The sequence below is a fragment of the Rana temporaria genome, chromosome 3, assembly GCF_905171775.1.
Source record: "Rana temporaria chromosome 3, aRanTem1.1, whole genome shotgun sequence".
In the NCBI taxonomy this organism is placed as follows: Eukaryota; Metazoa; Chordata; class Amphibia; order Anura; family Ranidae; genus Rana; species Rana temporaria.
The window spans coordinates 481,748,788-481,766,392 of NC_053491.1; the positions used below are offsets into that span (position 1 = coordinate 481,748,788).

The following is a 17,605-nucleotide window of genomic DNA, read 5'->3' on the forward strand; positions in this document are numbered from 1 at the left end:
CCAATGACCAGATTTAGACCGCTGTCAAGGACCCCAAACAGCCAACACAGAAATTAAAACTTCTATAACTATCATAACCACATTAAGGGAGGGAGGGATGTTTATCCAATGATTACTGCTCTGAAACTGCTGAAGCCCCGCCTACCCAGCAACTAATACTACCTAAGCTCCCCCCAACCCCCTTTCTCTTTTGGCCAATAGGTAAGAGCCTGTGTTTAAACACTTACCCCCCGGACCATATTGCTGCCCAAAGACCAGAGTACTTTTTGCGATTCTGGACTGCGTCACTTTAACAGACAATTGCGCGGTCGTGCGACGTGGCTCCCAAACAAAATTGGCATCCTTTTTTTCCCACAAATAGAGCTTTCTTTTGGTGGTATTTGATCACCTCTGCGTTTTTTATTTTTTGCGCTATAAACAAAAATAGAGCGACAATTTTGAAAAAAATGAATATTTTTTTACTTTTTGCTGTAATAAATATCCCCCAAAAATATATAAAAAAAAAAAAATTTTCCTCAGTTTAGGCCGATACGTATTCTTCTACATATTTTTCGTAAAAAAAAAAATCGCAATAAGCGTTTATTGATTGGTTTGCGCAAAAGTTATAGCGTTTACAAAATAGGGGGTATTTTTATGTCATTTTTATTAATATATATTTTTTACTAGTAATGGCGGCGATCAGCGATTTTTTTCGGTATTGCGACATTATGGCGGACACTTCGGACATTTTTGACACATTTTTGGGACCATTGGCATTTTTATAGCGATCAGTGCTATAAAAATGCATTGGATTACTATAAAAATGCCACTGGCAGTGAAGGGGTTAACACTAGGGGGCGGGGAAGGGGTTAAGTATGCCTGGGTGTGTTCTTACTGTGGGGGGGGGTGGCCTCACTAGGGGAAACACTGATCCTCTGTTCATACATTGTATGAACAGAAGATCAGCATTTCCCCCGCTGACAGGACCGAGAGCTGTGTGTTTACACACACAGCTCCCGGTCCCCGCTCTGTACCGAGCGATCGCGTGTGCCCGTCGGGGGCGAGCGGGCGGCGCGCGTGCGCGCCCCTAGTGGCGGCTGAGAGAGAGGACGTTATACTACGTGCTCTCGCCCAGCCGAGCCGACCTGCCGACGTAGAACGGCGGTGTGCGGTCGGCTAGTGGTTAAATGAAAATACCTTTTGTTAACCCCCCGTTGACTGGATACCCTTACCACACTGTCATGTATCCGCTCTGCTGAATGCATGCCTCCTCAGCTCCAGTCCTGTCTTGACTACACTATCTTCTGCCTTACCATGTGGGATCCTGGCTCATCTTGACTATGTCACTGAGACTGGATGTAGCCTGCTACCAAGTTACAGGCACTCGTGCTTCTTTGAGCCTTGTTCCTCTGTCACCACACTCAGGGGTGCTTGGACCGGAGCTGCAAGGGAAGCCCTCTTGTCAGCTTGGCCTCCAACCAAGATATCTGACAGACAATACAATGTAATAATGTTCCTTTTTGGAGAATATATAAAGTTTGATGGTTCACTGGGTGTTCCCTATGTTCAGTATATAAACTTTCAGATACAACACTCTGTGGATATTGACACATTTATTTTCTCAGTTATCCACACTACCTAATCAATTGGGGGCACTGACTGAGAGTCCAACCTGTTCTTAAAGATGGAAATAAGGTTCTGCTCTTTAAAACCACACAGGGAACACCATAACATACCAGTAGCCTACAGAGGGTGAAAAAAAATCTCTCTCTCTCTTAATCTATCTATCTATCTAATATATATATATATAATTTGGGAACGGAGGCTCTGAGTTCAGTAAGATTTTTTTTTTCTTATGTTTATTTCATATGAGCTATTCATTTTATTTTATTTTCAAACTGGAGTTCTGCTTTAAAGAAAAGTTAAATGTATCCTGTTTATTTATTAATGCTAATATTAGGTGTTTACTTGCAGATTATGACTATTATGTGTTACGTGAAATTATTCAAGTCTTACGTGTATCAAGCATACATTGGAGTGTGACCATTCTTGCCCCATCCATCTACACTGTTGTGTTCCTCGTGGCTCTTCCTCTCAATATCATGGCGATCGTCATATTCCTGGTGAAGGTGAAGCTCAGGAAGCCGGCAGTGGTCTACATGCTGAACCTCGCTGCTGCAGATGTCGTCCTCATTAGCGTCCTGCCTTTTTATATTGTCTACAGATTCTTTGGATCCAACTGGGTCATCGGAGAAGGAATGTGTCGCTTTGTCACGGCAGCATATTACTGTAACATGTACTGCTCCATCCTGCTCATGACAAGTATCAGTGTGGACCGTTTCCTGGCCGTTGTCTACCCGGTGCGGTCTCTTTCCTGGCGCACAGTGACCCGAGCCTGGCTGGTGTGTGGTGTCATCTGGGTCATCTCATTGGCCAGCACTGTGCCTCTTCTCATAAGAGAACAAACCCAGAAATATGATAGAGAAAATGTAAACCTAATAATATGTCATGATGTTCATCATTTTTCAGCTTATTTTGATTTTACTGTTACCTATTTCTCCACTGTTATCTCACTTTTATTTTTCTTACCATTATTTATTACAACTTTCTGTTACATCGGAATCATCCACAATGTCAGCAGATCAAAATCTGATGCCACACCTAAGAGATCACGAGCTATCCGCCTAACCGTGGTTGTGCTAAGTGTGTTTGTCCTTTGTTTTGGCCCCACCAATGTCCTCTATTTAATTACCTATGTGACATTGCATAAGAGTTATTATGGCTCTCTGTATGTTCCCTACATCCTCTCTTCCTGTATCAGCACCATCAGCTGCTGTCTGGATCCTCTTATCTATTATTTTGCATCCTCCAAGTATCAGAGATACGTCTACAGCTTGCTGCGCTGTAAGAAAAATTCTCGCCTTGCGGTAAAACAAAAGTCTATCCTTAAAGGCAAAGAGCAGCAACCAGAGAGTGGACCAGAAGGAGAGGACCAGAGAGAGAGACTAGAACCGGGAACAGATGAAATTCGTCCAGTTCAGCAGGAACTGGAGGACTTTCAGTGAGTGTGTGTGTCTGTTCAACAGAAACCGGCATAACGGCAGGCTTCTCTCGAAAAGGTCTTCCTGGAAAACCAGCATTGGATTAGTGCTTGCCAGCCAATGGCTGCGGTGCTGATCTGTGTATTCTGAAGGGTGGAGTCTCCACTATCAGAATACAAAAGAACACCCAGAGAGACCTCTGGATCAACATCATTTGTGTGGATCTGTCAGATTTTTTTTTTCTCTCCTTAATTTGATCTTGCAGTAATTTTCCAGAAAAAATGTTCAAATAACATACATGTCACTTAATTCTGTAATTCGTTAAAGTCTACTTTACTAGTCTTATAAATAAAGTTATTTAAATATATATATATATATATATATCATTTAACCACTTAAGGCCCGGAAGGATTTTTCCCCTTAACGACCAGGCCTTTTTTGCTATACCGCACTGCTGTGTCGCTTTAACTGACAATTTGCGCCGTCATGCGACGTTGTACCCAAACAAAATTGATGTCCTTTTTTTCCCACAAATAGAGCTTTCTTTTGGTGGTATTTGATCACCTCTTCGGTTTTTATTTTTTGTGCTATAAACAAACAAAAGAGTGACCATTTTGGAAAAAAAGCATAATTTTTTACTTTTTGCTACAATAAATATCCCCAAAAAAAGATAAAGCAACAAATGTCTTCCTTGGTTTAGACCGATATATATTCTTCTACATAATTTCGGTAAAAAAAAAATCGCAATAAGCGTATATTGATTGGTTTGCGCAAAAAATATAGGCCCGGATTCACGTACCTCGGCGCATAGTTATGCCGGCATAGCCTATCAAATATACGCTACGCCGACGTAGCGCAGAGCGGCAAGCACAGTATTCATAAAGCACTTGCTCCCAGCGTTGCGCCGGCGTAATGTAAATTCTTCACCGTAAGCCGGCCTAATTCAAAGTAGGTGGAAGTGGGCGTGATCCATTTAAATGAAGCGTGACACCATGCAAATGATGGGCTGAATGAACGGCGCATGCGCTGTCCCGTGGACGCATCCCAGTGCACATGCTCAGAATCACACCTAAAATACTCTATAAGATACGTCGAATCACTGCCTACGACGTGATGTAACCTACGCCCAGCCCTATTCACGTACTACTACGTAAACTACGTAAAATAGGACGGCTGTTCCCTGGTCCATACCTTAACATGACTTACCCTTGCTTTATGAGGCTTAACTTTACGCCGGACGTACGACTTGCGTAAACCGTGTATATGAATGCGCCGGGCGCAAGTACGTTTGTGAATGGGCGTATCTCCCTCATTTGCATATTCAAATTGTAAATAAATGGAAACGCCCCTTGCGGCCAGCGTAAATATGCGCCGACGATACGACGGCGTAGGAAACTTACGTTGGTCGGATGAAGCCTAATTTCAGGTGTATCTAGTTCTATGGGCACGGCGCATAGATACGACGGCGCACATTTACACTTACGCTGCGTATCTCGAGATACGTCAGCGTAAGTGCTACGTGAATCCGGGCCATAGTGTTTACTAAATAGGGAATAGATTTTTTTTTTTTTACTAGTAATGGCAGTAACCTGCGATTTTTAGCGGGACTGTGACATTGCGGCAGACAGATCGGACACCTAATGCCTTGTACACACGATCAGAATTTTCGATGGAAAAAGTCAGACGGACTTTTTCCATCGGATATTCCGACCATGTGTAGTCCCATCTGAGTTTTTTCATCGGACATTCCAAGGAATTCCGTCGGAGTTTAGATAGAGAACATGTTCTATTTTACTCTGATGGAATTCCTTTGGAATTCCGATGTGATTTTGGCCAGGCAAAAGCTTGAACGTGTGTACGGGGCATTACAGACACCTTTGACACTTTTTTGGGAACCAGTGATATTATTACCGTGATCAGCGCACTGTCAAAGGGGTTAAAAAGAGAGAGAGAGAGAGAGGCTTGTAAAGCGCAACACATGGGAACTGAATCGCCTCTGGGCGCTGTATCCATTTCATGGGTAAGGAACCCCTTGACCTCAGAAGAGATGGGTGTTAATCTTTCTCCTAAAGGCCAAGTGGTCCGACTCCAGTCGGATGGTGGTTGGTAGTGCATTCCACAGGCGAGGTCCCTGGACTGCAAATCTTCGATCTCCTTTGGACTTGTATCTGGCTTTGGGTATCTGGAGTAGGTTTTGATTGGTGGATCACAGAATGCGATGGAGATTATGGGCTTTTATTTTTTTGCATAGATATTGGGGGGTGTTGCCTTGAATACACTTATGTATTAGGCAGAGTGCCTTGAAAGTGATTCTGTCTTTTACTGGCAACCAATGAAGGGATCTCAGTGAAGGTGAGACTGACTCCCATGGTTTTTTCCCAGTCACTAATCGAGCGGCCGTATTTTGAACGACTTGCAGACGAGTGATTTGGTATTTGGGGAGTCCTAGATAGAGGGCATTTGCGTAGTCGAGTCTGGAATTGATGATTGTTCCCACCACGACTGCAATGTCCTCTTTCGGGATAAAGGGCGTGAGTCTGCGTAGTTAAAGGAGTTAACATCAGGTGCCATCAAAGGGTTAAATGTTTTCCCTGCAGGTGTTTTCTAACTGTATGGGGGATGGGCTGCCTGAGGAAACACACAGATCCATTTTCCTGCATAGCAGAAAAACGGGATCTGTGTGATCTCCCCGGTCAGAACAGAGATTTACCTTGTTTATCGATTGCGGGTGGGCGGTGGACATTGAGTCCCCCCCCACCCGCTGATTGGCTTCCCTGCTGGCCAGTGGGCGCACATGCCTGCCCACAATATAGAGTTGCAGAGTCGCTGTACAATGACAGTGATTCACAGGAATGAGCTGACCTGTCGCAGTACAATAATGGTGGCTGGTCGGCAAGTGGTTAAACTGGTCCCGGCTTCTAAAGCTTCCTGGAGATGTGAGTGATGTCACTGGAGGAGTGAGTGATGCCACTGGAGGTGTTGGTGGTGTCACTGGAGGAGTGAGTGATGCCACTGGAGGTGTTGGTGGTGTCACTGGAGGAGTGAGTGATGTCACTAGAGGTGTAAGTGATGTCACTGGAGGTGTGATTGATGTCACTAGAGGTGTAAGTGATGTCACTGGAGGTGTGAGTGGTGTCACTGGAGGTGTGAGTGACGTTACTGAAGGTGTTGGTAATGACACTGGAGGTGTGAGTGATGTCCTGTTCCTCCTGGAAAAGTCACATGTGTGAAAGCCGGATGTGTGAAAGGATTGTGAACTCGCTCCAGCTCCTTGCAGTGTTCAGTGGGCGGCACGATGACGTCAGTCATGCTACCTGAAGGGTTGGAAGCCGGGGCCGAGCTATGGCTATAAGTGAATTTGGTGCAGCAGTTGCAAGTGGAAAAAATAATGTTTCTTGCAAAACTGAATGTGTCCTACATCTTTCCTGATGCATCTGTACACCAAAAATCAGTCCTTTTTATCGATCATGAATTCCCCCGAGGGTCACCTAAAAGCACCGAACTATTGGATGCTTTACAGAACGAGCAATCCTGCAGTTATGCCTGGTAATGTGAAAAGCAAATGTCCTGGCTCTTTTCTTAGGCCCTTTTCACACTTGTGCGACTTGGGACTGCAAAGTCGCATGACAGGTCGTTCCCCCCATGATTCCCAATGATAACCATTTATATCGGTGCGACTTCAAGTCATAACGACTTCAGAGTAGTCCCTGCACTACTTTGGTCCGACTTTCATGCAAGTTGAGTTCCACAGACCTCAAGTTTACACAGGCATTCCCTGATGTTGCGTCAAAATTGCATCAAAATCGTGTTCGCAAAATCGTGGTAGAATTTCGCGACTTTTAAGTCGCGGCAGTGTGAAAGGGGCCTTACTGTTTTACCAAAAAAGACATTTATCAGTAAGAGCCCTTTTCACACTGAGGCAGTATTCAGGCGATTTAGCGCTAGAAAAAGCACCTCCCATTCATTTCAGTGTGACTTTTCACACTGGGGCGGTGCGCTTACGGGACTTTATCTTTGGGGCAGTTTGGGAGCGCTGTACCCCTGCCCATTGACCCCTTCTTTGAGGTTTAAAGCGCCCCACCAGTGGCCGAAATGCACACCTTAACCACTTCCATAATGCAGGCCATCATATGACGTCCTGGGCTTTCAGTGGTGATATCTGAATGATGGGTGCAGCTACAGGCATCATACAGATATCAGTTTTTTTCCCTGGCGATTCTCTACACTATAAGAACGATCATGGCGGCGGTTTAGCTGCTTGATCGTTCTTACCGGCAATGGGAGGGGACCGTCCTCCGGTGCTTCTCCGGGCTCTACCGTGCGATCGGGGACCTCGGAGGAGCATTTTTTTTTGGGGGGGGGGGAATTTCCTTTCAAATTTGGCTGTTAGTGAACATAATGAATATGAATTTATCCGAAGTTACAAATTATCCAAAATAACGAATGCCGCATCTAAACATATGGAACGGAACAAAATAATAATATATAATAATAAAAAGTTTTTATTATTGATATTTATTATTATTAATTTGTAACATTCCATTCGTTTAGATACGTCATTCGTTATTTTGGATAATTCGTAACTTTGGATAAATTTGTATTAGTTACGTTCACTAACAGCCAAATTTGAAAGGAAATTACAATACCTATAATTTAATAGTTATCAATAGTTAGTTATTCATTTGAATTTTCAGATTTTCTTTCTTATTTTCGGTTTTTCCAATTTTTTCCGAATTACACAAAAAAAATCCCAAAAAAACGATTTTCCTCAATGACACGAAAAAAATCCCAAAAAACGAATTTTCCAAATGACACAAAAAAATCCACATTTTGTTTTCCGAATGACACGGAAAAAATACAAAAAACAAATGAAACGAAAAAAGGCAGAAAACGAATGAAAAGAAAACGAAAAAATACAAAAAAAAATTAAATGAAGACAAACAAATATCCGGCAGTGCACATGTTTATTTGCTATAAGTACAATTATTTAGCATGGTGTGTCTTAAAGTAAGCTTCATATTGGGGATGTATCCCGGCTTGTTGGCAGCTTCATAGTCTCTTGGCTTATAAAAGTAGATGCAAACACAACTGAATGACATTTAATTTGCCAAACTATATTGTAAAGTGCTGTGCAAACTGTTAGCGCTATATATCCTGTATAATAATAAATGCATTTTCTTTCAGTTAAAATAATTGTTTTGCCATTTGTGTCATCTTTGTCAGTGCTGCTGATCTCCCGCATTCCCTTTAAAGCCACTTCCTGTCTACATGGACTCCGGCACTCCAACCTGCCAACTTTGGATCTTGAAGAGGGAAACCTCAAAGTTTAGATAATAATGTGTAGTGGGTGCACAAAATATTTGGTAGACATGTGAAGATCGGAAAAATGTGTTTAGTTTCGTATATATTTGTTATGTCACTTTTTTTTCTTTTCGGAATTCTTTCAGTGTGGTTTCGGAATTCCTTAAATGTTGCTTAGTTTATTAATATTCGAATGAATTACATTTTTTTAGAATGATTCGGAATGATTGAAAAACGATTGACGGTTTCGAATTCTGTGTGAAGAATAGCTGGTTGTTAAGCAGCAGGGCAGGGTGTCGGCCGCCGCATCCTTAACAACCGATGACTCATCAGCTGTCAGCGGGCTTCCCCACTGACAGCTGAAATGTAAACAAAACAATTCTGGTGGTATTTGGACGGATTTTTGGTTAGTCAGAGATTCAGATGCATCCCCCCATGTGAATGAGTATCATACCCATTCACCAAAAAAAGTATACAAAGTGAAAAAAGACACTACATGAGTTTTTGTCAATTCCTTTATTAAAAAAGAAAAAACAATGTCTAGATCCATCGTCAATGACGGACCCAAAAAAAAGAAAAACCTTCGGCCTCGTCAAATGCTCCCCGCCAACTGCCTTCTCCTACATCTGACATTTCTTCAATAGGTAAGGGGCAGAGTCACCCGATGACATTAGCGATTGACCCCGCCCCCTTGCGGCATCATTGACACCCAGCATGCCCCAGTTGGTGCTGTCACATAGGGGCTGGGGGTCACCCATTGATGTCATCTGGCGACTCCATCTCTTAGCTACTGTATTTAAGAAATGTCAGAGGCAGGAGCAGGCAGTTGGCGGGGAGCCTTCGACAAGGCCGGAGGTTTTTTTGGGGGGGGGATTTGGTGGTGCGACGGTCGTCATGATTGATGATGGATATACATCGGGTAACATTGTTTTAAATTTTTTAATAAAGGAATTTGAAAAAAACTTTTGTGTAGTGTCTTTATTCACATTTTTGGTGAACGGGGACGGTATCCCATACTCATTCACATGGGGGGCTGGGAACTGGGGAACACCCACAGACCGCCACAACCACAGCCCAGGGTTGTGGGGAAGAGGCCCCTGCCCCCCTTAATATGGGGACAAGGTGCTTTGGGGTTGGCTGCCCCAAATCACCCTTCCATGTTGAGCGCATATGGCCTGGTATGATCCAGGAGGGGCACTTACTCGCCTGCTGGGCTGCATGCTTGCATAAGGGTCTGGTATGGATTTTGGGGGGACCCCATGCCGTTTTTTTTTTTGGTGTGGGGCTCCCCTTCAAATTTATACCAGACTCAAGTCCTGGTATGAATTTTCTTTAATTTTTTTTCGGAATTTTCTATTGTATTGTTTACATTTCAGCTCTCAGTGGAGAAGCCCTGTGACAGCTGATTAGTATTCGGTCAGACGTGGCGGCTGGTTTCCCATCCTGCTGCTTAACAACCACCTATGCTTCACACCAAATTCAAATTGGTTAATCATTTTTCGACTGATCTGAATTTTAATTGTTTCCGAAAATTTGGAATTAGTTAGAAAACTAAACTGAATTTAACGAAAACAAAATTAAATGAATTTTTAAACTAATCAACGAAACAAAATTAGTAACATAACAAATCTATCTTTAAAATTAAACAAAACACGTTTTTCCCTTCTGCACATGTCTACGCCCTGTTTGAGGCCTTACACACTGTCACCAAAACAGCGTCACTATGGTGACATTGTACTGCTGTGGCTAGTGATCAAAACACTGGACGGCTGCTCTGTTGACATTGTATGCCAGTGTCTCTGATCACTAGCCACAGCAGTGCAATATCACCACATCAGTGCAGCCAGTCAGTGTGCCCTTGTTTACCACCACACCAGTACACCAGGGCTCAAGTCCTGCGGGAACGCGTGGGAACGGAGTTCCTGCACTTTTTTCACAGCAGGAACGCAGTTCCCTTTGCAGGACTAGAGCAGCCGAGAGCAGCCGAGCCGCCCAAGCCAATCCTTCACTAAGCGGCGATGCTCAGCTCGAGTCACTGTCAGGGGCAGGCAAACCTAAGTAATCCTTTATGTTACTGGCCGCTTCCTGTATATGGATTCATCGAGTAGTGTGCGGGTATTCTGTCACTTCCTTGATGCTGCAATGTCTCCTGGGAGCTTTTGTCATTGTTCCCAGGAGACTTTGCGGAGGTCTGCCGTGAGTTATCGGGGGATTTAGAAAGAACTTGCTTAAAAAAAACAAAACATGCGGTTTAGTAATTATGCATATGAGGGTATAACTTTTATTTTTTATTTTTGGTGGGGGAGTGGATTTTGGGTGGGAGTTCCCACACTTTTTTCCCTAGGACTTGACCCCTGCAGTACACCATATCACCGCAGTTAGATGTGGTGTCCCTGATCACCGCCACACCAGTCCCAGGGTCCCCAGATCAGTGAAAGCATGAAACAGTGTTCTTGATCACAAGACATACCATTCTAAGTGTCACCAGACCAGCATAAGCCAGCAACAGTTCTGATCACACCAGTCCCACTGTCACCAGACCAGTGTAAGTCAGTAATGGTGTTCCTGATAACTAGACATACCAGTCTATGTATAACAGGACTAGTGTAAGCTAAAAACAGTGTTCCTGATCACCGCCACACCAGTGCCAGTGTTCCTAAACCAGGGCAACCATCAACAGTGTTCCTGAACTTCACCACACCAGTCTGTGTCACGGGACCAGTGTAAGCCATCAACAGTGTTCCTGATCACTGCCACACCAGTGTTCCTAAACTAGGGCAACCACCACCTTGTTCGATGAGGCAGGAGGTTTTGCTTCTTTTTTTTTGCATTTTTTGGGTCCTGTGGTGCGGCAGGTGGTGTGATTGATGATGTATACACACTAGGGGTATAAACAAAAAAGAAAAGAAAAAGGGCCTAGGTTGTATGTGTGGTTACACACTAATATGTCCTCAAAACATTGTGTACCCAATACGGGTAGTGTCACTCTAGTCGAAAATAATGCATGTATAAATAAAAAAACGAGTTGTCCTTATCAAGACTGAAAGGGACCAGAGGACCAAATGAGTGACACAGCATACAACGTGGGGATAGGTAGAAAAATATTTTAAGTTTATTAATGAATAAAATTTGTCATTAAACTCCTCAATGGGAGATAATGGTAAAGACACTAAAAACTTGACAAGCATCCAGAGACTCCAGTGTCAAATCGTCTCTGGGTGTGGCCACAAACAGCGCAGGACAAAAAACAAGACACACTACAAATAAAGTAACAATAAACAATTGTTCGGACGCCAAAGGTCTATACATGGATGAGCATGCCACGACAAATGTCGTATGGGGATACATCAAAATATGTGTAAATAATCGGGCATAGGCATCCATGTAGGGGTCCCTGGAAGGCTTTATCCCACGGAAAGAATGGGAAGGGGAGGGGATGGAGGATGAGCCTCAAGAGTGAACTGGCTGTAGTTGAAGAGAACCCCGATAGAGTCAATATCTGGTTGTGGTGAAAAATAGTAGGTGAAAAACGTGGATGCTACACCAAAGAAACCGTTGCTAATGGAGTAAAAAAGAAATGTCCAAGATCATTTCTGGTAAATGCCTGGAAAAATGTCCTGTATGTATATAATATCATGGCCAAAGGAATGAAAACAGAACCAGACTGTGGTACACCAGGTTAGTATAGGCTTGGAGCGATTCTTAATATGATCGCATCCTGGTATACTCCTTCAATGTGGTATAACCTAAATAGTAGTCCTATGAACTGGTGTATAGTGTGGACCAATCAAGATAATGGGCATCTGTTATTTCCCTCTATCCAGCCCAATATCTCAGGCAGTTGGGAGCATGGGGACCAGACATACGATACCCTCCTATGATGATATTCTCCGCATTGGACCAGCTTCCAAGGAACTACTTTATGTCTTTCATCCACAATACTTGCAACTATTCGACAGTACAAGTGCTGATTGGCACATACTTCTCCTCCAGGTTTATGCGGTCTTCACACTGGGTAACAGCTATCGGGTTCTCCAGCCTCTCGTGCTATAGGACAGGCTGTATAGTATATATATATATATATATACTGCTGTTCAGAGAATATAGGGCCTGGGGGACCCCCACGCCTTTTTTTTTTATTTGGGTGCAGGGTTCCCCTTAATATTCATACCAGACCCAAAGGGCCTGGTAATGGACGGGGGGAAACCATGATGTTTTTTTCTGAATGCACATTTAGTGCTGCTGTAGGGTTTGTAATAGATCAGAGTGCACCTGTCCACAGACACCGTTGATAGGCTCACATTCATAAAAATGAATCAGTCTTGGATCAGCAGCTACCAAGCACCTGATGCTGATGTAACCAATTGAATTTTCTATGGATGTGGGATCCCTTGAAGACTGCCTATTCTGAGTGACTATCCAATTATGCTGAGTGATCATCCTGTTCCTCCTCAATCTTGATGATGCTAGCTTCTAAGAATATCTTTGGTTTAGGGCACCACCACCACTGGCCCAATTTTTCTGCCCCTGTTTAACAGGGGCATGTAATTACAATTGTAATCTAATATTTCACAGCAGGGCCCATTCCTGTGCTCAACAAGAGTATCTGTGAGTGGTTATAGTGTTGTGGCACCACCAAAGGTCAATTTTTTCTGCCCCTGTTTAACAGGGGCATGTTATTACAAGATGTAACGGGAGGGCCCGTGGAACCCAGAATCCCTTAGAAAGTATGATATACTCTTGCTTCAGCTCCCCATGCACCTCTTATGTCTAAACCACCCTATGTCCATTAGGGGCATAGGGTAACTGAGAAAATGTATCTTGGACTACATAAAATGGAACAGTAATATTTATACACAATATCTCACAGGATATATGTAAAATATTATTTACTGTTTGATTCTGAACTCAACATGTTAATGAAAAGATGCTACACTGTGATGCCCAGGAAGTATAACTCCTTATTTGGGCATTCCAGGAAGTTCAATGAAACAGGTCGACCGTCTATTGCTTAACGATGCTAATGTCATCAACTCCAACCACCTGTCTGCCTGTTGTAATGTAAATTGAGTCCAGGCTAACTTCTAAGGATCTTTTCTTTGTGGATTGGGCTAATTGACCCTGTATTGTATGAAGGAGTTCTGTGATGATGTGTATTGGAGTTTAGGAGACAGCCAGGCTAGGTAACTCTGAGACAGTCAGGCTGCTTCAAGGGATTAGGTAATTAGCTCATGTTAATTAAGCTGGTCACAGGTGTATTTTCATAGTAATATGAGAAGAATATGGATGCACCTCTTCTTTTGACTGTGTATAAAACTTGTGGTCTTTTCAATAAAGATTGTCAGTCCTGTTTGAACTTCAAGACAGAGCTTTGTCTAGTTATTGGGGGAGAATTATTCTTATGGGCCTTGTTCGCCTGACTGGAGTGTCGGTAGCTGCCTTGGTGTTCGCAAAGAGAATATCTTAAAGGACCCCTCTCATGCATGGGGTGCCCATCAAGAGTAACTGTGAGTTTTTACAGTGTTCTGGCGCCACCAAAACCAAAGGCCCAATTTTTCTGCCCCTGTTTGACAGAGCCATGTAATTACAATTTTTGATCCAATATTTCACAGCAGGGCCTGTTCCTGCGTTTAACAAGAGCATCTGTGAGGGGTTACAGTGTTCTGGTACCACCAACACCTAAGGCCCAATTCTCTGCAGAGTATATAGGGCAGGCTGTGTAGTATATATATATATATATATATATATATATATATATATATATATATATATATATATACTGCTATTCAGAGTATATAGGGCCTTGGGGACCCCCACACCTTTTTTTTTTTTATTTGGGTGCGGGGTTCCCCTTAATATTCATACCAGACCCAAAGGGCCTGGTAATGGACTGGGGGGAACCGTGACATTTTTCTGAATGCACATTCAGTGCTGCTGGAGGGTTTGTAACGGATTACAGAGTGCGCCTGTCCACATACTCCGTTGATAGGCTCACATTCTTAAAAATGAATCATTCTAGGATCAGCAGCTACCAAGCACCTGATGCTGATGTAACTGATTGAATTTTCTATGATTGTGGGATCCCTTGAAGACTGCCCATGCTGAGTGACTATCTTATTTTGCTGAGTGACTATCCTATTCCTCCTCAATCTTGATGATGCTAGCTTCTAAGAATATTTTTGGTTTAGGGCACCACCACCACTGCCTAAGGACCAATTTTTCTGCCCCTGTTTAACAGGGGCATGTAATTACAATTATTGACATAATATTTCAAAGCAGGGCCCATTTCTGCACCCACCAAGAGTAACTGGGTGGGTTTACAGTGTTGTGCCACCGCCACAAAAGGGCCCAATTTTTTGGACTGGGGGGAACCCATGCTGTTTTTTTCAATGAGTTTTATCTGTAGAGACCTGAAAATTCATTACAGCCGCAATCAGTTTTAAATTACTTTTTTTCCTTTAGAAATGTATTTTTGCTGTGGGACTGTTCTAAACACGGGAAAGATGCGCCACTTTACAGGCATACTATAGAAACCCCCCAGGCATGAAATTTAAAGGAATTATTATTTTTTATTGTTTCACTTTAAGCATTATTAAAATCACTGCTCTTATAAAAATGTCAGTTTTAAAAAAAAATATTTGCATTGATACATGTCCCCTGGGGCAGGACCCGGGTCCCCAAACACTTTTTATGACAATAACTTGCATATTAGCCTTTAAAAGTTTCGTTTTCACGTTCGTGTCCCATAGACTTTAACGGTGTTCGAACAAACTTTTTGCCTGTTCGCATGTTCTGCTGTGAACCGAACAGGGGGGTGTTTGGCTCATCCCTACTCAGAATCAATGCTCACCAAACACCAAATTAGCAGAAGGAGCCCAAATGGTGGCGCTCAAGAGCTGAAATTCCTCATAGTACGTCACTACATTCGTGTTTGTTGCACGACAATTGTGTAACGTTAGTATGCAAGACGAGATCCTGGCACACGCCCTTTTGACAAAAATCAGATGCTCAATTGGCCAACAATCGTACCGCGTGTAAGAGGTTTAAGTGTCAACAGACAAACAAGCAGAGATACTTTGCCCATCGTTTTTACGAACATGGAAACAGGAGTGGGAGATTATTAGCTAGACAATTAAAGAAACAACAGGAACAACGTCATGTCCATAACATTAGACCAGGAAATAAGCAAATAATAGACTCCCAAGCAATAGCAGCTGAATTTCCACGTTTCTATTCATCACTGTATAATATAGATCAGGCATCAAGGGGGGTAACGGATGGAGGGCAGGAGGATAAGATCCGAGAATATATAGTGGCCTCAGGACTTCAGGGTATACTGCCAGAAGCCCTGGAGGAGTTGGAAAAATAAATCTCCAACGAGGAGCTTGAGGAAGTGATTTCAACGTCAAGCTTGGGCAAAAGTCCTGGACCAGACAGTCTCACAAATATGTATTATAGGAAGTTTGCCCCAATTCTGCTGGCCACAATTCTGCTGAACACATAGTTAAATTGATCCACTTGGATCAAACTGGGTTTATGAAGGGCTGAGAGGCGAGGGACAATACCATTCATGCCCTCCATGTTATGCATTGGATGCATAAAGGCCCAATTTAGAAACCGAGCGTAGTAATCTCAATGGATGCGCAGAAAGCTTTCGATAGGGTGGGCTGGGGGTTCATGGCCGGAGTTCTGAGGAAGATGGGCCTGAAAGAAAGGATGATGGGATGGGTGATGGCATTATATGCAAATCCCAGAGCAAGGGTAAAAGTAAACGGGAGATTATCAGATTATTTTGAGATACGGAATGGGACTAGGCAGGGGTGTCCCCTGTCCCCACTGTTATTCGCTCTGGTGTGGGAGACCTTTTTATGTACAATTAGGGGAAATAGGAAGATCAAGGGAATAGAAATTGGAACTACAGAACACAAGATATCAGCGTATGCAGATGATTTATTACTGTACCTTTCCTCACCTCAGGAATCCATAATGGAACTAATGAAGGAGATAGAGAAATTAGTTTTTTTTGTCAAATTTCAAAATAAATATTGAAAAGTCGGTAGTTATGCCAATTCATGTATCCCTGAGGTTGAGAAAAAAGTTACAGAGAGCTTTCCCCTTTGAATGGCGTACAGACGCTCTATCGTATCTAGGGACCTATATAACTCCAGACGTAAAACGGCTATATGACCTAAATTATGGTCCATTGGTTGTTTCGATAATACAAGACTTGAAAAAAATGGAGAGGCCACACTTTGACGTGGTTTGGGAGGGTAAATGCGCTTAAAATGAATATAATCCCTAGGCTTATCTATGTCTTGCATGCCATTCCGATAACAGAATTTTTTTAAGCAAATAAGGAGTGCCCTCACGACTTTTGTATGGGGAGATAAACACCCCAGACCGGCATATGAGATGCTGAGGAGACCAAAGGTGGAGGGAGGGGTAGGCCTCCCAGATAAAGGGATCTACTATAGAGCCATGGCCCTGGTTCGTATAATAAACTGGTGCCATGATACAGATAGTAAAGGATGGGTACCAGTGGAGAAAACGTTGGCAGGAAGAAACTTGGCAGGGGCACCATGGATGCTGGCTGTTTACAGGGGACTGTCAAAATATGTATCACCCCTGACAGAATGAATATGACAGGAAGATTCGCTCCCCCAATATCACCCTTGACACCTCTGGCTTTCCCCGGTGAAGGAAAGAGGTAGTCTAGGGTGCTGGGGTAAGGAAGGGAAAGGAAATTGCGCAGGAGTGGCACCACAAGGGAAACTTCTTCTATTGGAGGATTTGGTAAAGAATAGGGGGGAGGTAGTAATGGCAGAATGGAAATATGGTCAGTTGAGGGACTGGTTCAATAAATGGAAGCATCAGATGAGACCCGCAAATCCATTGAACACCTTTGAGGAGTGGTGTGTTGATCCACCAGAGTCGGGCCACATGTTATCACAAATGTATAAGTTGGTGCTGAGCGCTCATGGTCATACAACTCCCTACTACATTCGTGGGTGGGAAAAGGAATTGGGCCATAATTTCACGATAGAACAAGTGGATAGATTGATGGAGACAACACACCATTCCTCAATTAACTCCTATATACAAGAGATGTCCTATACATTTCTCACTAGGCGGTCCAGGGTCCCAGACTATGGAATGCTTTACCAACCAGCATTCGGTTGGAGGAAAACCATTTAGCATTCAGGAGAAAGATCAAAACTCATCTCTTTTGATATCAAAATTTAGTTTGCATGTGCCGCGCTATATAAGTTATTCATTCATTCATT

At 43.1% G+C, this 17,605-nt stretch overlaps 1 protein-coding gene across 1 annotated transcript in view; it reads left to right on the forward strand.

Annotated features, from left to right (window-relative positions):
* Positions 1-3,533, forward strand: part of LOC120933679 (proteinase-activated receptor 1-like) — a 42,821-nt gene extending 39,288 nt beyond the window's left edge. The window contains exon 4 of the mRNA XM_040347019.1: positions 1,954-3,533. Within this exon, the coding sequence (XP_040202953.1) occupies positions 2,082-3,044 (963 nt within the window). The 5' untranslated portion in view covers positions 1,954-2,081 and the 3' untranslated portion in view covers positions 3,045-3,533. The remainder of the gene's footprint in view (positions 1-1,953) is intronic.
* Positions 3,534-17,605: the final 14,072 nt, after the last annotated feature.